General features: G+C 44.1%; 1 protein-coding gene across 1 annotated transcript in view; it reads left to right on the top strand.

Annotated features, from left to right (window-relative positions):
* Positions 1 to 26,674, top strand: part of LOC137527605 (protein bicaudal D homolog 2-like) — a 95,557-nt gene that overhangs the window by 16,137 nt on the left and 52,746 nt on the right. The window contains exons 2-5 of the mRNA XM_068248232.1: positions 4,807 to 5,050; positions 17,574 to 17,786; positions 21,454 to 21,606; positions 25,686 to 26,081. Coding sequence (XP_068104333.1) covers positions 4,850 to 5,050; positions 17,574 to 17,786; positions 21,454 to 21,606; positions 25,686 to 26,081 — 963 coding nt within the window. The 5' untranslated portion in view covers positions 4,807 to 4,849. The remainder of the gene's footprint in view (positions 1 to 4,806; positions 5,051 to 17,573; positions 17,787 to 21,453; positions 21,607 to 25,685; positions 26,082 to 26,674) is intronic.

Here is a 26,674-nt window from a genome sequence, read left to right as displayed (position 1 = left end):
AAAAAACGGGTACAAGTAGTGGCCTACAAAGACCTGGGAATGTAGCACTACAAGGCAAGAATGCTATACATCATCCCTTCGTTCCCCTCCTTTCGCAGCTGTGGATAGCACCACTCGCCTTGCAGTCACCAGTGTTCTGCGCTGTGCAGGTGCGCCATGGCGGGTGCCAATTGTAAGAATATCTTCCCTTTTTGTGGAAGGATTTGTGTTCACTCTGTCTTCCACCTTCCCGCACAAGCATTAACTGCACTCTGCTGGTACTTGTTAGCTGGTGGTGTATAATGGAGTTGGCAGGGGTGAGGTACACGGCTGTCCAAACAATACACGGGGAAGCTGTGTAATGTAAAAGTCTGTTTATTGGTGAAGATACTCTTACACTTGGCGCCTGCCATGGTCACGGAGCACCTGTATAGTGCAGAGCGCTGGTGAAGGCAAGTGGTGCTATCCACTGCTGCGAGAGGAGAGGATCGAAGAAATCCCCCTGTTGCCACGAGCCTGGTCCCTGGCTCAAAGGTACAAAGCCTGTGAGCTGGTACACCCCTACAGGCTAACCAGCAGTACACTGAGGGGAGATCATTCTACTGTCGGCTGTCCACTTTTCATAATTTGCACACTGAGTGCGCTTTCGTCTACTTTATCTCCATATATATCCTAGCCATCCTGCATGGAAATTGAGAGCTGCACCAACACAATACACAGCACAACTCTGATCGCTCCTCCGGATCTTCCGCAAGGTCATTTTACTTTACTATATGTGGGTGCCACCATCACGCAAAAAAGCCTTCACTGATTTCAACGAAACTTGGTATACAGATCCCTTACTACCTGGGAAAATACATTTTGGGGGTCTTGCTTCCCCCTTCCAAAGCCCCCCCCCCCACCCCTCACACCTGGGTGGAACCACAAACAGCCAATCATGTTTTACCCATTCACATCAATGGGGAAAATGTAAAAGGCTGTCATTCTTAGGCTCAACACACACCATACAATCTTGGTTGTTCAATCTTACCACTTTCATGTAGTATAAGAGCTTATCCAATCAATCATTCAAGGTAGTTTCAATCTGTTGGCCCTTATACTACATAGATTTGGTAAAGCTGTACAACCAAGATTGTATGGTGTGTGTTGAGCTTTACAGTGATAAAGCCAGAGTCCCCACACTTGGCACAGTTGGTCACTTGGTGACAGAGGTTAAAAATTCAGGGAAAGACATACCATAAAACAGCCTATCAAATTTTATCCATTCATTTGAAATGGGAAAATGTAAACTTCTGCCATTCTTAAGGTGGCCACATAAAATGATCCAATTTTATGGCTATTAGATTAAAAAACCACCTGGTATACTGAAATATTGAAAGGCTTCCCCCCCCCCCCCCTTCTTCTTCTAATTCTTCCCTCCCCTGTTTGACCTGATCGAATTTCCCGGTTTTATTCGATGAGTGTTGATTTTTTTGGATCAATTCACTGTATATGAAAATTGAATGGTGTAGGGTAGATTGACAATTTCTAGATGTAAAAACCACGCTCCCCCCCCCCCCCCCCCCCCCATAATTGGGGAAAAATTGAACGTGTGTGTGTGGTACTATCGGCAGATTTTTTTTAAAATCAGTCAGAAAAATTGATTGTTTTAAAAATCGTTGTTTGTGTGTGACTAGGATTAATATTCAAGGGAGTAAGTGGAGCTTACAATAGCCAGTCCAAATTCACCTATTGATTTTCAAGGGGAATATTTAAATTGTTGCCATTTTTACACTAATGGCAGCAGGTCTGTGGAGTCAGAGCAATTTTGGGTACCTGGAGTCGGTGGTTTCATAAACAGAGTCGTCGGATGATTTTTTGTTCTGACTACACAGCCCTGAATGGCAGAGGCCTCAAACCTAAGTACAGTCGGTCTTTGGGTGACTGGGGTTTAAATTCTGAAAAGGGGCAGAGCCACAAACAACCAATTAGGATTTTGCTTGGTTTTAATGGAAAAATTTAAACTGCTTCCATTCTCCCATTATTGATGCCAAAGTTCATAAACTTGGTCATTGAGGCTACGTTCACAGTGGGACATTGCGGAGCAGCTTTATAAAGTCTTGTAACGCAGCTTACCGCACTGCAATCCTAATCCTACGGAATGTTCACAGTGCGACGTTAGCGTCCCATGGTAACGTTTAGCGTTATATTAACGCACTGCTGCACGTTACCTCTAAATACTGGCGTAACCAGGTACAGGAAAGAATAATTTTCATTGCCTGTATGCTTTACCGTACCCACTGTATGCTACAGTAACACAGCATTAATGTGTGTTACTGACTTAATAATTTTTTTTTTTTTGTAATGCTGTGCAAGCCGTCAAGGTTAAAAAAAAAAAAAAAAAAAAAAAGGGGCCGTACCCAACAACAACCAAGTACGTACCCGGGCAATGCCGGATGTTCAGCTAGTGTTCAATATTGTAAGATCAGGAAAGCTTCTGGACCATCCAGAGCCTTTGCACTACTGAGGTAAGTATCTGGGTTTTGTTTTGGGTTTTTTTTTCCCCTGACTTCAGCTACCCTTTAAGGCCAAGTTTTGGGGGAAACAGCAGAACTTATGTGTGCATTTTTGGATTAAGGAAAGCAGAGTACATCTGTACTGTTACACAAAAACGCTCCAAAAAACGCTAGGCATGTTTAGAAAACGTCTCTAAACATGCCTAGAATCATTCTGAAATCTGCTACAAAAAACCTCTAGCATTTTGCAGATCTGCTAGGTTTTTGGTGTGCACTGCGCCTGTGTATATAAACTTTTTGTGAAGAGCACTGAACTTGTTTTCACCTTCCGTGATCTACTCAGAAGTGCCCAGATGGGTGGAATAACATAGCAGACACAGAGGAAGGGAATTATACTGAGCATCAGAGGTCTGAAAGCGTAAAAGGCGTCATACGGTCTGCTAGACATTCCTATCACACTTTTCTGGACTAGTTTATAAAAGCTGAGAACTTATCACATGATCAGTATATTGGGTTAGAAAAAATATGTTTACCATGAGGATAGAGAAAATGTGTATCTTGGGAATGTCAAGTTAAAGGACAACTGACCTGAGGGGGGGGGGGGGGGGGGGCGCGGGGTGGTGGTGCAATTTGTTTCCTTTTTTAAGCAATACATATTGCCTGGCTGTCGTCCTGCTCCTCTGCTTCCAGTACTATTTAGACAAAGACCATGAACTAGCATTCGGATTAGATGTTTCACTTAAAGTGAACCCCTGGACTAAAAATCGATTTAGCAGCACTGAAAAGGCTTGGTGTTTAACAGTTTCACAGCATCAGAACTTTGTTTCTCTTATACAAGCCTCATTTTTAGCTGCACAGAAGAAAACTGCTCTGGCTTTTTTCCCCTGATGCTTTGCAAGGCATTATGGGATTTCTGAGTTTGTTCTCGTTCTGCTGTTTTGGTGCAATTTTTTTTTTCTCCCCCATTTTGAATTTGACATTTGAAGCCTAGCGTGTGCAGCTGGGAGGGGTAATCAGGACACAGGACAGTTGGAACTGTCTCCTGCTCCCTGTCGCCTCTTTTCAACCAAAAAGATGGCTGCCCCCATGACAAAGATGGCAGCCTCCATGAATCAAACATTTGCATGTTCTTTTAAAACAGGCTGGGTAAGAGATTATAGTACCTATCTATTCTAATTAACATAACTAATGTAACTTGATGACAGTATATTTGTTTAGGCTGAAGTTCCACTTTAAAAGAGAACCAGAGGTGGGTTCTAACAATGCTATCAGCACACAGAGGCTGGGTCTGCTATGCCCCCATGAGGCGGGGGAGCTGCGAGACTGACACAGAGGTAAACGGCCAACTGCAACATGCTGTGTCAACAGCACGGCTGGGTGATTCTATGGGGGCATAGCAGAGCTCGGGGGGGGGGGGGGGATCGGTATAGCAACAGAAGCTGGGCAGTATATGCAGATCCAGCCTCTGTGTGCTGATGGAATTGTTAGAACCCACCTCGGGTTCTCTTTAAAGGACAAGTGTAGTGAGAAGAATATGAAGGTTGTCATGGAATTTTTTTTTTATTTTTTTTTTCCTTTTAAACAATGCCAGTTACCAGGCAGCTCTACTCGTCTATTTGGCTGCAGTAGTCTGAATAACAAGCATGCAACTAATCTTGTTAAATGTGACCATGTCTAAAACGCCTGATCTGCATATGCTTGTTCAGGGTCTATGGTTTAACTTATTAGAGGCAGAGGTTAACAGGGCTGCCAGGCAACAGGTGTTGCTTAAAAGGAAATAAATATGGCAGCCTCCATATCCCTCTCACTTCAGTTGTCCTTTAAGTTTGATTACATTTTCTGCTTGTTTCAGGTGTGGTCTTCAGACACTACTGAAGCATGAAAGATCAGCAGGTTGCTAGTCAACCAGTGCTACTTAAAAAGAGAAATTACAGCCTCTGTATCCTTTAAACACGCAGTAATGCAAGGCTGTGTGAGTAATCTTAGTCACATGCTCTTTTGACCTATATGATTAGCAGACAACCGCAGTGGATTATTAAAGGCCGAATCCCGGTCACTAAGTTAATGAGGTGACAATATAGAACTTGCCAGAGAAAAGGGTTAAAGGCTCTTGGGTCTAGCTAGAGAATCTTGTTTAGTTCTTTGGTTTCTAAGATAAACCGGTCACGGGATTATGTCTTATCGTGTTTCTTTTGTAACTTTTAAGAAAGTTGGCCAAATATTTGTGCTTTGCTGGTTTAGTTGTTTTGAAAAGCTTTTTCTCCACCCTTTTTCATGCTCATTTCTAATAGAGAATGCAGCTATCTGACAGATCTGTTGTTTTTTCTTACAGGTTTAGCTGGAGATCATATTGTTGTTGTTTTTGAAGAGACAGAATGGACAGTGAAGATGTTGCACTTCTGCGGGCAGAGCTGGATCGGGTATCTGCAGAGCTGCAAGAGACAACAGAAGAGAAGTTCCAAGCTGCTCAGTATGGACTGGCGGTGCTGGAAGAGAATGCAGAGCTGAAGCATAAATATTCCGACCTTGAGGCGGAGTGTGATCAGCTTAAGGCGGAAATAAAACACATGAAAGAGGTAAGGGTGGGCCAGAGCTTTTGCAGTCCTTTATTTTACTATGCATATTGCTGCCATACAGCACAATACTAGCTGCAGTCCCATAGGGGAACATACTATTTAATGGCTTAGGTCACATTGGCAGTTTTTCAAACTGAATTTAGCAATTCCCTGTGTACCTTTTTTAAGATGACTGTCAGTGGATAGGCTAGCCATGTGAGGGTTAAAAGGGTAAAGGTTAATGTAAGTAGTTTAATTACGTTTGGGCTGCCTTTAAAGTGGATCTGAACTCTTGCACAGGACAGAAGGAAAACAGAGAAATTAACCCTGTATGTATTTAGAAAGTTTAGCCTGTCTAATTCCCCCTCATCTGTGACTCGAAGCATCAAGCACATTTTCCTGCCCCGTGATATACTTACTGGGCGTTTCCTCCAGCCCCTTGAAGCAGACCTGTCCCATGCCGCAGCTCCGCTCGCAGCCGCCAGCCTGGCGTCCGCGCCGTGTGCAGGGGCTGACTGCGAGGTTGTTTTACTGTGCCTGTGTGAAGCGCCACAGTAAGGACAACCATCCTGAGTTCCTTTTTTAAAGTGGAGCTCCACTTAACTGCAACTGTCTATCTGTCAGGGGCCTGAGCGGAGAAACAGGGTTTGACCACAGTTTGCAGTACACAGACACTGGAACCAGGAATTAAGGTGCAAAAAATAATGATTTATTGCAAATGCAATGGAGCATGCATACATGCAAGCGTAATGCAATATCACACAAACATATGTACAGCACACAATATATACAAATAACCCGGGAAGCAGTGATAAATATGTGTAACACCTAACTATCTATCTAAAGTGCACAATAATATATACAGGAAATATATTCACATCAATCGCAGTACAGACAGGGATCAGGCAGAATATCAGAGTCAAACAGGAGAGCAAAGTCAGCAACAGGTTATCAGAAAGCACAGTACCAGGGATTAGACAAAAGCAAGGTATCAGACAGCATAAACAGGTTTGGCAACAGGAAGGCATACATAGGAATCAGGGTAAGGAACAGGAACCAGGGTGTCCAGAACTCAGACCTGGGAACATAAAGTTCTGGCAATTAGCAAGGGGAAAAGGCAGTCCTTAAATAGTCCAAGTGATCAGCAACCACAGGATGCAGCTGGTGGTGAACAGTTTTAATGAGAGCTCCCATGAAGCCATCCAGAGGCCAAACAGGGAACTGCAAGTCTTTGTGAAGGCAGTAACAGGCCACCTGCTGGTGGATGGTGGAGGTTCAGGATAAGGCAAAGTCCTCAGAGCCCTCTGCTGGTGGAATAAAAGAAGTCCAGGACAGTCCTGTTCCATGTTGCCACCAGCAGGCAGAAAGTGACAATACAAGGTTCCTGACATATCCCCCCCCTTAAGGAGCGGCCTCAGGACGCTCCACCATGATCTATTAACCCTACCACCAGGGTCCCAAGAGGTGGCAGGCAGCAAACACCTTGGCAGAATGGATAACAGGTGCCAATGCTGGGTGGGCAGGGAGGGAAACAAAAAATAAAACTTTGCAACTTGGTCTGCAAGAAACTGGAAAACGAAAATATCAAACATAACAGCAGGCTGGTAGGTATCAGGCAGGATCCAAAAAAAAGCAAACAGAACACTGGAAAGTGGATACCAAAACTGGGCGGGCAGGGAGGGAAACAATCTGAAAAAATAAAACATGAACTGGACCAGCTGTGCAATGAAAAGTTTCAAAACTTGGACCTCAGGAAGCTGGAACATGGATTGGAAATCATCAGACAAGGAAGCAGATAAAACAGGAGACTGGAGGACATCAGGCAAGGTATCAGGTTGGCAGGTCTCAGGCAACATAGCGGACTGGCAGGCATCAGGCTTGAAAACGGGTTGGCAGGGTTCAGACAGAGCAGGAAACTGGCATGCATCAGGCTTGGCAGGAGACTGGAGAGGATCATCAGACTGAGCAGGAGATTGGAGAGGATCAACAGGCTGAGCAGGAGACTGGAGAGGATCAACAGGCTGAGCAGGAGACTGAAGAGGATCCTCAGGCTGAGCAGGAGACTGGAGAGGATCATCAGGCTGAGCAGGAGACTGGAGAGGATCATCAGACTGAGCAGGAGACTGGAGAGGATCATCAGACTGAGCAGGAGACTGGAGAGGATCATCAGACTGAGCAGGAGATTGGAGAGGATCAACAGGCTGAGCAGGAGACTGGAGAGGATCAACAGGCTGAGCAGGAGACTGGAGAGGATCATCAGGCTGAGCAGGAGACTGGAGAGGATCATCAGGCTGAGCAGGAGACTGGAGAGGATCATCAGGCTGAGCAGGAGGCTGGACAGGATCACCAGACTGAGCAGAAAACTGGACAGGCTCAGGCTGAATGGAAAACTGGCAGGCACCAACATGCTTGGCAGGAAACTGGCATGCATCATCAGGCTGAGCAGGCGACTGAAGAGGATCATCAGGCTGAGCAGGAGACTGGCAGGCACCAACAGGCTTGGCACCAACAGGGCAGACAGCGGTTTTGGCACCATCAGGAGCGTTGGTAACAAGAGTCTGTGAAGGCTGGACAGGAGCAGAAGTCTGTGGAGGCTGGGCAGCAGCAGAAGTCTGTGGAGGCTGGGCAGCAGCAGAAGTCTGTGGAGGCTGGGCAGCAGCAGAAGTCTGTGGAGGCTGGGCAGCAGCAGAAGTCTGTGGAGGCTGGGCAGCAGCAGAAGTCTGTGGAGGCTGGGCAGCAGCAGAAGTCTGTGGAGGCTGGGCAGCAGCAGAAGTCTGTGGAGGCTGGGCAGCAGCAGAAGTCTGTGGAGGCTGGGCAGCAGCAGAAGTCTGTGGAGGCTGGGCAGCAGCAGAAGTCTGTGGAGGCTGGGCAGCAGCAGAAGTCTGTGGAGGCTGGGCAGCAGCAGAAGTCTGTGGAGGCTGGGCAGCAGCAGAAGTCTGTGGAGGCTGGGCAGCAGCAGAAGTCTGTGGAGGCTGGGCAGCAGCAGAAGTCTGTGGAGGCTGGGCAGCAGCAGAAGTCTGTGGAGGCTGGGCAGCAGCAGAAGTCTGTGGAGGCTGGGCAGCAGCAGAAGTCTGTGGAGGCTGGGCAGCAGCAGAAATCTGTGGAGGCTGGGCAGCAGCAGAAGTCTGTGACGGCTGGGCAGCAGCAAAAGTCTGTGACGGCTGGGCAGCAGCAAAAGTCTGTGACGGCTGGGCAGCAGCAAAAGTCTGTGACGGCTGGGCAGCAGCAAAAGTCTGTGACGGCTGGGCAGCAGCAAAAGTCTGTGACGGCTGGGCAGCAGCAAAAGTCTGTGACGGCTGGGCAGCAGCAAAAGTCTGTGACGGCTGGGCAGCAGCAAAAGTCTGTGATGGCTGGGTAACAGGCCGTGTAGCAACAGGCTGGGTAACTTCAGACAGGGTGGCAACAGGCTGGAGAGCTTCAGACAGGGTGGCAACAGGCTGGAAAACCTCCGGGGTCTGGGCCGTTGGCTGAGCACCTGGCTGGGCCGTTGGCTGAGCACCTGGCTGGGCCGTTGGCTGAGCACCTGGCTGGGCCGTTGGCTGAGCACCTGGCTGGGCCGTTGGCTGAGCACCTGGCTGGGCCGTTGGCTGAGCACCTGGCTGGGCCGTTGGCTGAGCACCTGGCTGGGCCGTTGGCTGAGCACCTGGCTGGGCCGTTGGCTGAGACCCCGATACAGTCTGTGCGGGCTGGAGCGGAGCCTGTGCGGGCTGGAGCAAAAATTCTGTAGACTGGATGCAAGATTCTGCAGAACAAACGGTTGGATTGGTTTCTGGTGTATGTAAAATCTGCAAGAGTTGTGAGATAAAGGCTAGAGTCTGTATAACTTGTGTCACAGGAACATTGGCTGGAGGCTGCACCAGACAGGAGTCGGCTGGAGGCTGCACCAGACAGGAGTCGGCTGGAGGCTGCACCAGACAGGAGTCGGCTGGAGGCTGCACCAGACAGGAGTCGGCTGGAGGCTGCACCAGACAGGAGTCGGCTGGAGGCTGCACCAGACAGGAGTCGGCTGGAGGCTGCACCAGACAGGAGTCGGCTGGAGGCTGCACCAGACAGGAGTCGGCTGGAGGCTGCACCAGACAGGAGTCGGCTGGAGGCTGCAACAGACAGGAGTCGGCTGGAGGCTGCAACAGACAGGAGTCGGCTGGAGGCTGCACCGGACAGGAGTCGGCTGGAGGCTGCACCGGACAGGAGTCGGCTGGAGGCTGCACCGGACAGGAGTCGGCTGGAGGCTGCACTGGACAGGAACTGACTGGAGTAATGGATGCTGTTGGAAAGTATTTGCGTTTTGTTTTATGAACCAATCTGGAAACAGGAACAGGTTCTTGTGAAGTAACCGGAAATTGCCATGACCAAGGTGTGGATTTGATGGCAGTTTGTAATTTTACAGGCTTTTTACTTTTTACAGGTTCTGAGCTCTGTACATGGTTGGAGATATATGGAGGGTGAGCAGAAGGAGGAGAGTGGAAACAGGAAGAAAGGATCTCACGCCAGACAGTAACCAACATAGAAGCAAATTCACGCTTACAGAGCTTATGCAGCATCAATGACTCAGTTGCATGTATACAGGCAGACACAAAACCTTCACTTTTCTCACCATAATAATTAATAAATCCTTCTCTATCCTTTCTCAGAAAATCAAACAAATCATCAATCAGTTCAGAGTCAAAAATAAAATTAAATTCTTCCTTGCTGGGAGACTGACATTGGAGCTGTTTAACTGCAGTGGACTGGGAGTGAGTGGTATTCAGAGGGTTAACAGAAGGAATATCTAAGGGCAGGATCTCTGAATAGGCAGCAATTAAGGCAGCAGCTGGTTCATGCTTACAACCTTTCTTATGCATTAACTTTTCCACGCTATTCTTACAACCTGAGACAAAATCAGTAGATTGTCTGGAATAGAATTCAAAGAAAGCACTTCTATCCCTCTTCAGATATCTATAGTACATATCTACCTGTTCAGATGTGAAATCAACATTAACTGGGTTTTTAGCAGGTAAAGCAGAAGCTACAGAACATGATGCAGAGACAATTCTCTGCCATGCAGTCAGCAAGAAGGAGGCTTTCCCATACTTGCATATTCCCTGATTGATCAGAGTCTGGAGGGAATCTATGCAAGCTTGAACAGTCTGCTTGTTTTTGTTTGAATAATAATCAAGAAATCCTGCTCGGTCACTCTCAAACAAATTAATCAGAACTGTTATCTTTTTATTGGTAAATGGAGGCAGGTAGTGGTCTCCTGGAGTGGGGAATGCAAGATCATACCACAGTTTGATTATGCATTCAAAATCAGGTGCATAAAAAGCTCCATCTTTAATATAACCATACACTTGGCTAATAAACTTTAGCAACTCTTCTCTGGGGTAGTTTGCAAAGAAATCACGACATTCATCCTCTGCATCCTCAGCCAATAATGCATAATAATCCAGATCTTGCGGACTCATTCTGACAGACAACAGATTCTCAGTATCCTGTATAACTGCAGTGGTCAGTAAATGTATGGCCAGAACTTTCTGTCAGGGGCCTGAGCGGAGAAACAGGGTTTGACCACAGTTTGCAGTACACAGACACTGGAACCAGGAATTAAGGTGCAAAAAATAATGATTTATTGCAAATGCAATGGAGCATGCATACATGCAAGCGTAATGCAATATCACACAAACATATGTACAGCACACAATATATACAAATAACCCGGGAAGCAGTGATAAATATGTGTAACACCTAACTATCTATCTATCTAAAGTGCACAATAATATATACAGGAAATATATTCACATCAATCGCAGTACAGACAGGGATCAGGCAGAATATCAGAGTCAAACAGGAGAGCAAAGTCAGCAACAGGTTATCAGAAAGCACAGTACCAGGGATTAGACAAAAGCAAGGTATCAGACAGCATAAACAGGTTTGGCAACAGGAAGGCATACATAGGAATCAGGGTAAGGAACAGGAACCAGGGTGTCCAGAACTCAGACCTGGGAACATAAAGTTCTGGCAATTAGCAAGGGGAAAAGGCAGTCCTTAAATAGTCCAAGTGATCAGCAACCACAGGATGCAGCTGGTGGTGAACAGTTTTAATGAGAGCTCCCATGAAGCCATCCAGAGGCCAAACAGGGAACTGCAAGTCTTTGTGAAGGCAGTAACAGGCCACCTGCTGGTGGATGGTGGAGGTTCAGGATAAGGCAAAGTCCTCAGAGCCCTCTGCTGGTGGAATAAAAGAAGTCCAGGACAGTCCTGTTCCATGTTGCCACCAGCAGGCAGAAAGTGACAATACAAGGTTCCTGACACTATCGGTACTCCACAATACTTTGTAGATGTATTGTTAATTTAAAACACAAACTTCTTTTTATAGCCAATTACGACGTTTCCAGACTATAAGGGCTGGTTGAGATGGACTTTTGAACCAGCAGCATGGCGTCTCGCTCAAATGCTTTTGGTAACCTTTGGCGCTTCCAGTTGGGGAAATGCACAGTGTTTTGACCCCCAGAGGGACACAAAAGCACCGTGCTTAGCTGATGTAGTGTCCAGGATGAAGCACGGCGATTGGTGCTTGAGCGACACGACCGTCTTGACGCCATTTCAGTGCCCACCTGGATTGATCTCAAAGCCTGGTACATATTCAGTTTTGATTGGTCAATGACTGTCCAATTTTACCAACTCCATGTATTCTGTTCATAGCATTCAAAATCTATTGGCTCTCACATTGTGCAGGTAGACTCTCATCCTACATGAAAGTGGTAAAATTGACCACTGATTAGCGAATCAAAATTGGATGTGTTTGCACCCTTACTAAAGTAGAAATTCCACTTCTTAATCTCTAATCTGGTGTGCAGACAGCCTAGTAAGGTCCTATTTTGTTGAATAACTAATTGGCTGCCCAGAGTAGGAGCCCTTGTTACTTATGTTCAGTTTTTTCACTAATCCATTGACCAGCAGCAAATTGGACACGCTCACAGTAGCTTGTTAGAAACCCTGGTATGAAATTAAACTACAGATACATTATTTTTCTCTAATAGTGAAGTTTCACTTTAACAGCTTATCTCCTAAAGTAAATTGCCCTCCTGAGGTGTGAGCATTTCCTGCTCCTTGTGTACACACAATGCTATTGCTATCCTGGTATCTGATGATGTCAAGGTCACTATTGTAAATTGCCTATGAGAGCCTAATATCACTGTACTTTATAATGGCAGACACCTTCACAAGCAGGCTGCACTCAATACAATACACTGCTATTGCTGAGCAGTGCATCTGTATGGTGCTATGTAATGTCTCCCTAATGATCACGTAATCCCTTTTTAGGCTCTGGTCCCCACTTGCGCTGGATCAAATGCTGCCATTGGGAGTGGTCTAGTCTGGTCGCTGGGGCCCAGGGCAGATGCGTTACCACCATAGGCTATATGTGAAATGCATCTGCTCTTCTGGAATTATTGCGGACTGCACAGAAGTGTGGTCAGCTTACGGCAATGGATCTGTTGCAGACTGACAAGTGTGAACGGCTCCTATATATAAAATGGGAGCCGTTCGCTGTCCGTATTGCGATGAATGGGCAAAGAATGTCTGTTCTCGACTTAAGTGGGAACACAGCCTTAAAGGGTACACAAGGTGAGAGGGAAATGGAGGCTGACATGTTTGTTTCCTTTTAAACCATGCACATTACTTGGCTGTCCTGCTGATCCTCTGCCTCTAAAGGTGCGTACACACATCTGATTTTTTTCTAAACGACCGGTCGTTCAGACGTCAAATCGGGCGTGTGTACAAACAGTCGTTCAGCTGATAATGCTGGTTTTGGCGGATCCGCTTGGCGGATCAGTCAAAATCAGTCTTATGAGCCGAACAATCGTTTGTACACCCGCCCCAATTTGACGTCTGAATGACCAGTCGTTTAGGCACAATCATGGAGATCTGATGTCTGACAAGATAAGCTGTAAGCTTGCTTCAGGTGTGTGATTTAGACCCTACTGACCAGAAAGATCAGCAGGACTGCCAGGCAACTGGTCTTGTTTAAAATGAAATAAATATTGGCTTCCTTTTTTTTTTTTTTTTTTTTTTTTTTTTTTTTTTAAGGGTGACCTAAACTGAGTCTGTGGACAGTCTTAAAGTGTATCTAAACTGACATGAGATAGACTTGAGTACATACTGTATAACACTTGTGGTGCTTAGTACCTGCATGTTTTTTTATTTTTGGTGGGTCAAAGAAGTAACAAAACAATTATTTGCATGCAAATGAACCACAGGTTGAATACAGCTGCGGCTCTCTGAAGGCCCGTTCACACTAGGGGCGTTTTCGCCCTTTTTTCAAGTGCAGGTGATATTAATTTTTTTTTTTTTTTTTTTAAATCTCTCACAAAAACCTTGTGCAATGAATCTCTGCAAAGGTTCATATCAGCGCGGTTTGTGCGTTAGCAAGGCTGTGTCTGTACCATTTTTGCTATAATAGAAGGTATAGAAAGAGCGCTACATGCTTGCAAAACCGCTTTATGTGGCTATTTGTGTTTTTTAGAATACATTGTATTCTTTTCCGGGTCAAAAAGTTCACTTCCTGGCTTGCGTGATTGAGTGAATCTCAAAAGCGCTTAGAAAATAACGTTTTCAAAAAACGCAGCATGCAGTGGAGCGCCGGGAGGTGGAAAAAAGTGCTTTTTCGTTTTTAGGTGTGAATGAGGCCTCAAAGAGTAAACGGAGCAAATTTACTTTTGTCTGAGTGAGCAAATGCTGCTGACGAGAGCTGGAAAGTTCAAGTGTTTGTGACTTATCAGTGAAATGAACCAGGTTATAGGACACCCTGAAATGGATGCTATGCTGACTTCAGAGATCAAATTTATACTCTTAATTGAAAAGGGATATGACACTGCAGGGAGGTACAACATATTACTGCTACTACACTTACAATTATCTCAGGATCTATGGCTTTAAGGATATATTTATAAAATGGTAATTGCTGCTATTAGGGGTGAGCTGTAAAGCAGCAGATTACAGGAAGGAACACTGACCTGTTTACAAGAGGCTTCAAGTACACCTGTGAGTATTTAACAATAAAAAAATCAGATTCTTCGATAGGGGAAAGCCTCTGGATCCTAAGGGCCGGTTCACACGGACATCTGGAACTTGTCGTCAAACGCTCCCCATTCAAGTGAATGGAAGCGTTGGTATCGGGCGGCGTGGATCGATTACTGACGTTTGCGCCCCCCCCCCAAGGTTTCCCACATCCTCCACAACCAGCCCATTCCACTGCTGGCCCAAAACAGCACATGACAGTAATATTTACGTCTGAGCTCTTGCGCAGTATCTACTTCCCCCTCGGACTACGGCGGAAATAGCTGCACCTGATCGGGTCCACTCTACCGTGCAGGTGTCTAGGCTATTTCCGCCAGAGGGGAAGCTGATGCTGCGCCTGCCCGGGCCTCCCAAAAAGCAGATCAAGACCAATTCCATTGCTTGTACACGAGATGGTTAACTTGTGGAATTACTTGACATTACTTGTGGAATATATATAAACGCTAAATCCACCTGTTATCTGAGGTGGTGAAAATCCGGCGAGCAGAATCAGAGGTGTATGTGGTCACGTGTGTTGCACTTTTGATCACTGAAACACGGGTGGTGTGTGAATTAATGCATACAGAGTTACGCTATGTGCAACCTTATATTGTTATAGGAAGTGGAGAGCGCAGTCCAGCAATCGCATTGAGATGGTTAACAAGATGCGAATTCTGGCCTGTATGCAAATATAATTGAAATTGTATACAGATTTGAAATGGATTAATCAAAGTTAACAGGAATTGCATTTGATCCAATTCCAATGTGCATAAAGTCTGCATTAAATTTGCTTTTAAGCTCTTTTAAAGTGCAAAAAAGATAGACAATATATCACAAATGTAATTCTGCACCAGAGGACTTTGCCCTTATGATGTTGAAAATCTCTTTGGTACATCAATTCTGGCAGCTGGATAGCATACTGGTCAAGGCTGCTGCCTTTGATGCAAGATTTGAGCATTTGACCCAGACTCTATCCAGTTTTTAAAGCAATAATCAGTATTTGTACAAGGATCCTGGTTGACGTAAATAGTGCCCTAAGTGGCTGCAACTCTGAAATACTTTTTAAGTGATATAGGAATTATTGGACAGTCATAAACTGACAATGTTTCAACCAATGGCAGACGAAGTGAAGGGGGGAGGTTTATGAGGCTGGAGAAATCCACACCTGAGAGCTTAGACTACAGGCAAACCCTGAAGGCAGTTATCATTAAAATGAATGGAGCTGATATTTGGGAGTATGCACTACCACTATCTGCTGGATGTTTGCATCTAGGCAGGAAATGGAGCTGTGCCAATCATAAAAATGATACATACACAGTGTAAATATATAGTATATTACATGTACTGTTTCACATTGCTAATGCCCAGAAGGTGTTTAACACAATTGGCAGCTGCTCACAGGTGTTGGCAAAAACTGATAAATGCAGCAGACGTGCACAAATTACAGGTCTGTCCCCTGCCTTAGAGTTGGGTGGGATGCTTGCGCTCATGCGCACAAGGTATCCGCATCAAACCTCTCCATGGAAATCTGAAACCAGCGAGCAAGCAAGTTTCAGGGGAGTGTCCTCTCCATTAAAACTATCAGTGTCCAAGCGCCCACCAATGGCGGCTGTTCTCTTAGCAACCTTGTCATGGCTCCTATACTTCCACTTGTGGCCAGTGAGTGGGCCCCTGCTTGCAGGCCACGTAGCATGGTGAGGTGGGCCATGTTTGATACGTGGCTTAAACTATAGTTGTTTTACACCAAAAAAACCTAATGGCTGTGTACTGAAAGTACCCTGAAGCACTTTAATATGAATGTTACTTTCATTAGTGGCAAAAGATGTTCATCTTTCTAACTTATGAAGTATGAGGTAGCTATGGGGTGGCTGGTTTAACCACAATACAGCCAATTCATGATTCTATTTGTTACATTTTGCCCTGTTTTGGTCAACAGTTGTTTCCTGTAGATAAAAATAAATTTACTTTACATAGTATCACAATTTGAGGTTTGTTGTGCACCTCTCTCCTTTTTTGACTGTAAAGAACAAATGGTATGTTATCCTGTAACATACAGCCTTATCAATCCCTGCCATCTACTGATGAGGACCAAAAGTCCGAAACAGGCTGTCTACATGTGGGTTTGATATGGCTGTGTAAAACTTAAAGCTATAGGCTTGCTATACACCAGCGGTTCTGGATGCTTGCTTGGCTTAACAAGGGCGAAAAGGGATAATTTGCATATTTAGTAGTGGTGCATTGTGGGTAACCACACATGTTCATTTATTACTGAATTATTGCAAATTTCCTTCTGTTTTAAGAAGGCAATTACACCATCCTGTAAGAGGGGAGCTTGGATCCGACTCTCACAGGGGGCATGGAGCCTATAGTTTACTATATATTATGCTTATAATATATGAAATAGCTGGAAAAAAAAATCGCAGCCAAGCTGAATTTATTTGCATCTCTAGCCTACGGTGATGTTGGTATTCTAATGTAAACATTGAAAAAGGTGGCATTGATTGGCTGCTGGGGAGGGCTGTCGAGTCAGTTGGATCAATTTGGGGTACCTGGAGTTGGTGGTTTCAAGAAACTGTTGGGATTAAAGGGAACTTGAACTGAGTAAAATTATTTCAAATAAACACATGATGCAGCTGCAAATTATTACATACTTGCCTTGCCATCAGTTCCTCTCAGAAGCTCACAATTTCTTAGTGATCCCTTCCATTCCTGACAGTATTTTGTCAGAACTGAAATATACCAGTTGCTGTCAGTTATATTGCAGCTGCTGTCAGTTACAACTGAATGTGCAAGGCAATGTCCATGTTTCCCTATGGCTCAAGTGGGTGATATTACAGTTTAACAGTATGCTGACTAGGAAGCTGTTATGGGGTAATGGCCATTTTCAAAATGGAGGACCGATAATTCCATTGATCACAGTGGACAAATAGGATGCAAGAGAGGAGAAAGAGATTGATGAGTAGACTACACAGGAGGTAAGTATGACCTGTGTATGGTTATTTTGACTTTTCATTTTCAGTTCAGGTTCTCTTTAAAGTGGACCTGAACTCAGACCTTCCTCTCTGCTCTAAAAGATATGCAACAGTGTGGAAGCAGACATATTAACATCCTATGCTTTCAAATGAACATCCTATGCTTATCTGTTGTGGCAGTCAGGTGACACGGGGAGAGATCAAATTACAAGTACACAGATGAGGGGAATTCGACAAGCTAAATTCTCTAAAGACATACAGGGTGCATTTCTCTGTTTATCTTCTGTCCTGTGCATGAGTTCTGGTCCACTTTTTAACTGAGGTTGGCCCCGAGTGGATAGGACTTGTGATACATGCAAGGTCCTCAGCAGTCCCATAGACTTGCATTGGTACGATCTCTGTGGAGAACTTGTGTGGCTGTACCTCATCATAAGCATTCAAAATGTAGCTTGTGTTCACACCTTTATAAATGGGCTTTATACATTGATTTCTAGCTGTGGTCACCTGTTCTGACTGGCTGTGATTTGTGTGTTCACCAGGCACTAGCAGAAGCTCACAGCAACCATAAAAGAACCGCTGCGGATGGGGAGACCAGAGAGGAGACTTTACTCAAAGAATCTTCTTCCAGAGAGGCAAAGCTGAATACAAAGATCGATGACCTGCAGAATGAACTCAAGCAGATGAAGTCCTTTATTACCAACACTGCTGCAGAAAATGAGCGCCTCACCCTAATCATCCAGAACCTGAAGAAGGTGAGAGACACTTCCTAGTTATAACAATAAACTGTTGTCCTCACCCTGTTGCATCTTTGCAATGGCACAGATTCTGAGCTGCAAATCTGCTGACTGCAGCCGTTGCCAGGAACCTCAGTCTCCTGTTTATAAAAAAAAATGTATCATTAAAATGCAGAGTTGTGTCAACAAGACACACAACAGAGCTGTCTGACTAATGCAGGATTCATCAGAACAGTGAGGCCTCTGTCTGGAGCAGATGAGTTTGCTCTCCAAGTCTGCAGGATTCTGTGTATAAACTATTTGCACGCTGGACTCGGGCTTTGTGGGCTATGGGGAAGAACATCTGAACTCCCACTTGTGAAAATATGTGCTGATCAATCTTGATATTTATCATGCAGTTATGTCATATTGATGTTTGTTACCCTGAAGTGAGCACAAAAGTGCTCCTAGGGGTACTTGCCTCGGGAGGGGTGTCCCTGCCCCTCCCCTTCAGCCACATTCCAGCGGAGGGACCCCCAAAAGTCTGCCAGTAAGGGCTTGGCTGGATGAGCCGATCGTGTCGCTGTTCTGCGCAGGCGCCTCACAACTGTGCAGCAGTGAAGGCCCAGCCAGGCTCAGCTATTTCTACTGGAGCCTGAGGGAAAAGCTGCTACTGCACCTGTGCAGGCAGCATACTGATTGGGGGTCCCAGAACTGGGACAGGAGAAGCCTCATTAGGTTTCAGAGGCTTCCCCCTCCTGAGGTAAGGATCTGTTTTTTGGGGAAAATTAGTTACGGATCCCCTATTAAATGTCTGTATGTAAATACAATTATGCGCTCACACACACCCTACTGACATTCAAATCCCTACATAATCTGGGCCCTGGATACATGAAAGAAATGTTGCAGCTGCATAGAAATCCCTGCATTCTCAGATCCACAGGTTCTAATAATCTAGTCATACTCTGGTAACTTTTGGTTCCAGAGCCTTTTGTCATGCCACTTCTTCATTATGGAACTCCTTACCTCAGCAGATAGGACCGCTCAATCTCCTGGATGTGTTTAAACCCTGACTGAAAACCCACCTGTTCAGTTTGGCATTTGCAGAAATATAATTTTATTGTGTTAATACTTCATCCTACTATAAATTGCTGAATCTGAGAGAGCCTATGGGAGAAATGGATGGATAGATATCCTAGCCCCTTTTTTATTTTTTTATTTTTTTTTCCCCTAGTGCTGGTAATTTGCTTTAAAACATATGAAATATTAAGAAATGAAACAAAGTATGCTAAATCAACAGTTGGGGATGGATACAGAGCTCTGGACTTATTTGACAAGGCTTCTGACAAAATACAAATGCTAGAATTTACTATACAAATGTTACAAAAACCGCCACAGTGCTTTTGCTAGCGGGGAGGCGGGGTTTAAGTGTAATCCCAGTTTCCCGGCAATCAGGTAAGCTAATCACCTGTTTGATTACCAATGGAGTGTTGGGGAACATTAAGTAAATGATGTATAAGCTGTAGGCACTCTTTTAAATCTGTTACTTGGTCACTGCTGAATACACAGCAATCTGTCCTTTTTGATAAGCAGAGCTAGACTGCTCCATAAGCATTTCCACAATATAGAGGAAGATGTTTTGGTCAGAAAAGGCTTGGGGGGAGGGGTCCTAAAGAGACTGTGATGTGACTGGCTTAGATACACATGAGCTGTGTAACAAAGACTCATCACAGTACAATCAGTGGCCTGTGCTGAAGCCTGAGGAGAGGTTGGGGAATGGCTGAGACCTCTCTCACTGGCACTAAATATAAAGGCCTTTCACATTCAGCATTCTGGCACTGGAGAGGTCTTTATTATACATTTCCCTGATTGCAGGCAGCCCTTTTTTTTTTTTTTTTTTTTTTTTTTTTTTTTTTTTCTCCTTCCCCCTCATCTGCCTTCTTTATAAGCAAACTGCGCTAGGCAGCCTCTTGTGCGAGCTAGCAACTCATGCACGCTTGCTTTGCTTACCTCAGAGGAATAAAAAGCATGCAGACTTGTATTTTATGAACTTGTAAATCTTGGCGGACTAGGTGAAGCATGAATCCCGCCCTTAAATGTAAATATTTCAAAATTATGAAATGACCCCCTGGAATATTTACCTACTCTGATATTCAGAGATGATCAGTCACCTGACCAAGAGCCGATGGCTTACCATGTGACCGCTGAAAAGAATTCCACTAATAAACGCCATATTAGCGCTTCATCTGGGGTAATTAGTCAGCAGATCTCAAGGAAGAGAGTTGACCTCTTTTAAGCGGGGTTGTTTCAGCATCCTGCCACCCCAAAGCCATAGCCAGTCACTGTGTAGGAAATAAACACCACCCAGAACTCAACTGAGTGCTAACCTGTGGTTAAGGGAGGCTGAAACCATGTGAAAGATGTTTTCCTAGCAGGCTTCTGAGAGCAGGAAAGAGATAAAAAGGTGAATTGTTCATAGATTTTAGCTCTGGTATACTTCAATGAATGTGTCATTGAGCTAAAACAATAACAGTTAAAACTTAAAGTAGATTTAAATATCGCTCTGGTGTGATCCAACCCATTCAAATACATTAGCCAAGCGCTTTTCAAAATCTCGATTTGCAAAATCTCAGGACATGCAGCATTTTGGTAGCGTTTGCGCTTCAATGTAAAGTAAATAAGCCCATTCACTATAGAGAAAGATCTGGGCACAGTCTCTCCATAAAACCCTTTTATTATTCCAGAGAAATTGCCATCATATTCCTATAAACGGTTCCAGCATAACATGAAAGTGTAGTCATTTCAAACCTGGCGTCCTGTGCAAGTGCAGTGATAGAATTGGGTGACCAGGGGGTAGGTGGAAGGCACAACAGCCGTTTTGTGCATCCTGAGCTTGCTCACGTATATAAGCGCTGGGAAATCGCTCATGAATCGCTACACACAGCGCGTTGTGTGATTTTTTAAATTGCTGCAAACTGTAACAAAAATTAAAATGATTAGTTTTTAATTCTGGTCCTTTCTAATCGCAAATCTCTATCACAAGCGCTGGCACAAAGCTTACACTTTTTTTAAAATCTCTACCAAAATTGCAGAAAAACACTCATGAAATGGCTTACAAAACGCTAAATAAAAATGCTAGTGCTTTGTAGTGGGTTCCAGGCCTAAGAAAAATGCAACAAATCGGCGTGCAAGGTCAGCTGCTCGCTCTCCACAGTGCTCTTCCTATGCAGATTCACAAGCTGTTTACACTAGACTTTACACAGCAACATGAATACGAGAGAGACTGGTATTTCTACAGCTACTAACGCTGCTGCAAACCACTTTACTAGTTTATCTTACAAGTAGATGAAACTTGATCTGTTGCTTTTGGCAATTGCAGGGTTTTTTTTTTTTTTTTTCGGTTAAACTTAACGCTGCTGCTGCTTCACACTAAGACCTTATCTGGAAGCCCTTCTGGGAAATATTAATGCTGTGACACAACCTTGGCTCACTGCCTGTACTTGTACTGTGCGGTTCTAAGCTGTGAATAGAAACAAGGGATGAAACCACACATTACAAATTGCATTATGATTTTTGTGTGAAAGGAATACAAATAGACTATAATGCCATAGTAAACATAAGTTCCAGTTAAACCGTATGAGATTGTGCATAGATGTAATGTTCTGCTTTGCTTAGTTCCTCACTGTGCTCTTCTCTCTGTCTCCAGGAGTGCCAGGACACGGATAAGGAGAAGATGCAGTTACGGGATGAGATAAAACAATGTAAACTTAGGGAAATGAGACAACTACAAGACTTTTCTGAAATAGAGGAAGAAAATATCTCTCTTCTGAAACAAGTGTCTGTTTTGAAAGAGAATCAGGTAATTTTGAAACCTTCTCAGTAACTTTGGTTTTGTTTTTAGGATTTCATTTAGGTCACCAGTACTTTTGGCATCACGTATACATTTGTGTAGATGTATATCAGGACTAGCTATAGATGAAAATCTCTCAATTTTGATTGCACCACATCTCTATTAGCAATAGTGGACTTCCTTTGATAGTTATATTGGAACTAAAAACCTGAAGCAAGAAAAATAAAAATTTTTGGTTGGTAACAAAGTTCTTGGACTTTCCACGATTAGCTGCTTTATTTTACATTCAACGAGGGTCATCCAGAAAGTAACAGTGGTTTGATTTTATCTGCCACAATACTTTCAGGCTGGGAGCACGCTAAGCAGAATATATGCATTTTTCAGGAGTGCACTACTGAAAAACGCATGCAATTTGTGTGCACCCAGCCTCAGTGTAATGTAGCTGCATCTGTCAGGTTAACCCAGGCATGGGCAAACTTGGCCCTCCAGCTGTTGAGGAACTACAAGTCCCACAATGCATTGCAGGAGTCTGACAGCCACAGTCATGACTCATAAAGGCAAATGCATTGTGGGACTTGTAGTTCCGTAACAGCTGGAGGGCCGAGTTTGCCCATGCCTGGGTTAACCTCCTTCTTCTCTTTGCACCACTTGTCACTGACTGCAGAACATTGGTAACTGGTTGTTCAGCCGCATTCAATAAGAGCACCCCCTCCCCCGAATCCCCCAAACCGCACATGAAAAAGAACAAATGCAGAGCAGACTCAGCTGAAACTACTTACAAAAGTAGCTGCTTTGCTACATTTAGACCAAAAAGATGGCTGCCCTTATGAATTGACAAACATTTGCCTGTTCTTTTAACCAGTTCACCCCCAAGGGTTTTTATCCTAACGGACCAGAGCAATTTTCAGTTGTCAGCGCTCCTCCCTTTTATTCCCTAATAACTTTATTACTACTTATCACAAGAAAATGATCTATACCTCGTTTTTTTCGCCACCAATTAGGCTTTCTGTGGATAGTACATTTTGCTAAGAATTTTTTTATTCTAAATGCATTTTAATGAGAAAAACAGAAAAAAAAAGAAAAAAAATCATTATTTCTCAGTGTTCAGCCTTTATAGTTTTAAAATTAAACATTCTCCTGTGGATAAAACAAACACGTATTTGCCCAGTGGTCCCGATAATTAAACCGTTTAGATTATGTCCCTACCACAATGTATGGCGACAGTATATTATTTTGAAATATAAGTGGTTATTTTTCTGTTTGTTCTGGCCATAATTACAAGCCCCTATGTAATAAATTAAAATTAATTTTCCCCCATAAAATATAGAATAAAAAAAGCTGAGTCCCTAAGGCAACTATTTATTTTTTTTTTTAAGCTGATTTTTTTTTTTTACAAGTGTTTTTTTTGGAAGGGAGGGTTGGAAGTGTAATTTTATTAATGATGTGTATATACTTGAAAATGTATATTTTGTAAGTGTAATATACTTTTTGGCCACAAGATGGCGCTGGTGAAGACTCATAGGACCAGGTGTTCACTTTTTTTTTTTTTTTTTTTTTTACACACTTTATTAAACTGTTACATTTCCTGTTTATGTGAATGGACGTAGCCGCTGTTCGCGGTCACGTCCATTCACTCCAGGCACTGCGATTGGGTAGAGGACTGTTCAGTCCTCTTCCCCAATCGCCCAGCACGGGATCCCGACGGTAATGGCGGCGGTAGCGGCGGACACACGGCGGTAGCAGCGGCGGGAATGCGCGACGTATTAAAACGTCATGTTGCTGTTAATAGCGGTAAGCATGACGTTTTAATACGTTAGGATGGCGGTAAATGGTTAAAACAGGGTAGGTAAGAGATATTACCTATCTATTTTAATTAACATAACTAATGTAACTTAATGACCATATGTTTGTTTAGGCTGAAGTTCCTCTTCATCATAGGATCCGTTTTAAATGTCAGAGAACTGAGACATATGGGAGAGCTTTGTTCCTACAACTTTCCTATCCTGATGCCGACAACAAAGGCAGATTCCAAGAGTGCACCACTGAACCTTTTCTGTCTATGTATATTAATTGTCACTTCATAGACCAATAGTGTTTAATAGCCGCCAGGTGCTGTTTCTTACCCCAACCGTGTTTTATTTTATCTCAGGGTTGGAATGCACTAGGCAGCATCGCATGTGTCTTCCATAGCAAATAGTGGAAACCGCATATGCTATTCTGCCTAGTGTTACTACTCTCACTCAGCCTTATACAAATCCTGCAGTCCAAACTGACCACTCAGAACTCACAGCTAAACTTGCAGACTCCATGTGATCACTGCTTCTTTCTTATGACTCATGTGACAGCAGAAATCATCAGACCAGAGAGTGAATGGTGGTCCTTAGTGATGGTCAGTAGGATGCTAATAATTCAGTTTCCATGTAAATTGTATGCAGCTTGGAATTGGGCATTCAGCTGTGCTTCTTGCTAATTTGTTTGACCCAGTTCTCTGCATATAATTTACATGCATCCTGGAATTCTTGGCATTTCATTGACCATGTGTATTGATGTCTTGGGAATAAGCAGGCAGGCTTGAGTGATCGGTGCAGTACATTTACATCTGGCAATATAAGATGGGGCTTCCCCCTCCAGGGTAAAACTGCATCAGTTTAAAGGGTGGGAAAATGCATGAAAATATTTCCGAAACCCTGCCGATGGGACAGGTGCTGACTGCGGACCCTGCTGCAGCTATGCCTCCCCGGAGGTTCATAGCTTATCAGCTGCCAAATAACCTGGGAGCACAGCTGTAGTGAGGATTACAGTTGGTCTTGATCCTCCATCATTTAGACCCCTGTGGCTAGAGTCCAATTCGGTGCACTCCCCCCTTCCCCTGTATGTTTGTCAGCATGCAGACAGCTTATGCTGGTGTATGTGCATGGTGCACATGGACACATAACATTAGCTCCCTTGTGCGATTGGTAAGATGCACTGTCTTTCCCAGGAGAGGAAGTTAGGATGTGTGCTCCTAATCCATTGATAGGTTTGATGCAATGAATGTGTTTGCATGTCTGCACTATGCATGTTACAGGGCCAGAGTTAGGACACCTATGTTTACCTGGGTACTTCTACGCAGTATAGGTGACTAAGCATAAGAATGCATTCTTCTGTGAACTAAAACCCTGGCTTTTAATTTAGCTGTAGGGATAACAGTTGTGCCTGGATGAGTAAATCTGTGAATGCATTTGTTTGAACATTTGCATGTGAGTGTGCTAAGGGTTAATTGATTTTTCCATCATTTAGACCAGTGATGGCTAACCTTGGCACTTAGGCTGTGGTGGAACTACAAATCCCATGAGGCATTGCAATACTCTTGACAGCTTTAAGCATAACTCAGGGAGGCAGAGGCATGATGGGATTTGTAGTTTAGTGGCAGCTGGAGTGTCAAGGTTAGCAATCACTGATAGACTGACAAAGCAGTATCATGTGGCATAAGACAGGAGGTGGAATGTAAAGAGGCTACAGGCAGTCAGCAGAATATGTATATCCTCTGTGAAAGTGTTTACATTTTGCCATTGCAAACAGTTTTTTCCTTGTACTGCTTCCAGGCCGCATTGCTTGATATCTATGTCCTGCTGGTGGCTGCTCAGCTTTGATAGGATGTAGATTTCATTTCAACTTCCCCGCCGCACCACTGCCGATCGTGTTGCTCGCTCCATGCCGTCACGGCAGAGCTCTGTGAGCCTGTCAGGAGCCGATTTCATTGGCTCCTGTCCGTGAGATCACGCTGAGCCAATCCCCATTGGCTCACATTGAGAGGGTGAAATCCTCTCCTGACCGGTGCACAGAGCTCTGCCGTCATAGCGACTGCAGAGAGAAAGGCCTGCAGCGATGGGTGAAAGTGGCAGGTATGTTCGGTGATTGATTAGTGACGTTTTGTGGTACCAGCAGTCTCAGGTTCTTAGGCCAGAGATTACTGGTACGCAAGGAGTTAATCATGACTTTTCTTTACAATGCAGTTGTAAAAGCTAAAGGTAAATTCACTCTTTAATGAGCCTACATAAAATTAAATCTGCAGTGATTTTAGTTTTTTACTCTTAATCTTCTTGCAGGTGGATTATGAAGGCCTGAAACATGAACTGAAAAGAAGGGATGAAGAGATTGATATCCTGAATGGACAGCTAGATGAATTGGTACGGTTAAAAGATATTGCTGAACGTCAGTTGGAGGAGGCACTGGAGACCCTTAAGAGTGAAAGGGAGCAAAAGAATGAACTCCGAAGGGAATTGTCTGGTTTTCATAGCTATGATTCCATAGGACACCTTCAGATCAACTTTGAAGATCAAAATGAAGAAGAATTTGATAGTGGGTACAAATCTAATGGCGATGTCTTAATGTCCACACCAAGAAACAGTGACATCTTCCACCCTGGACCCAAGCTGGCATCTGACCTCTTCACTGAGCTCAACCTGACTGAGATCCAGAAACTCAAGCAGCAATTATTGCAGGTACTCTTTGGTTTGAGCTGCCTATGCAAGAATGTTGTTTGTTATGCTTTCAGGTGTATCTTGTAATTAACACACCTCACACAGACCACTTCCACACTGTAATTGAATAGCTCATCAAATGTGCTATCAAGGGGTTTATTAATTTTGCATAAATTGAGCTCCCTTCGCGTTTATTTTTGCTTAATAAACAATTTTTATTTTAGTATTTTGGATGCCCATGTCATGATTAACTTCTCTGGTTCGTTCTTTCTTTCTCTCGCTCTTTTTTTTTTTTTTTTTTTTTTTTTGTTTGTTTCTTTTTGTTTGTTTTTTTTTGTTTTGTTTTTAGACAGTACAGTAGACAAGTGACTAGAGGGTGTCCTTTAGGTAAACTTCAGGTAAAAATATATTTATAGCTACCTGTTTATCTTTTATGTTATCAGACACTCGATGACCACTTCTTCTTCTTTTTTCTGGCCTCCCCTCAATGCTCCTGCTGTAGCGGGTGTTCAGTCCACTCCGTGCTCCCCCTTTGTGCATCCTTCTGCATGACTGTCCACAGCAGCCACCACCTGGAGCATGCTGGGTAGGCAAGTCAACTAATTCTGAACCTT

The sequence above is a fragment of the Hyperolius riggenbachi genome, chromosome 8 (genome assembly GCF_040937935.1).
Source record: "Hyperolius riggenbachi isolate aHypRig1 chromosome 8, aHypRig1.pri, whole genome shotgun sequence".
NCBI classification, from domain to species: Eukaryota; Metazoa; Chordata; class Amphibia; order Anura; family Hyperoliidae; genus Hyperolius; species Hyperolius riggenbachi.
Note: the sequence above shows the minus strand (reverse complement) of the source record. Positions and strands in the feature narration are given on the sequence as shown.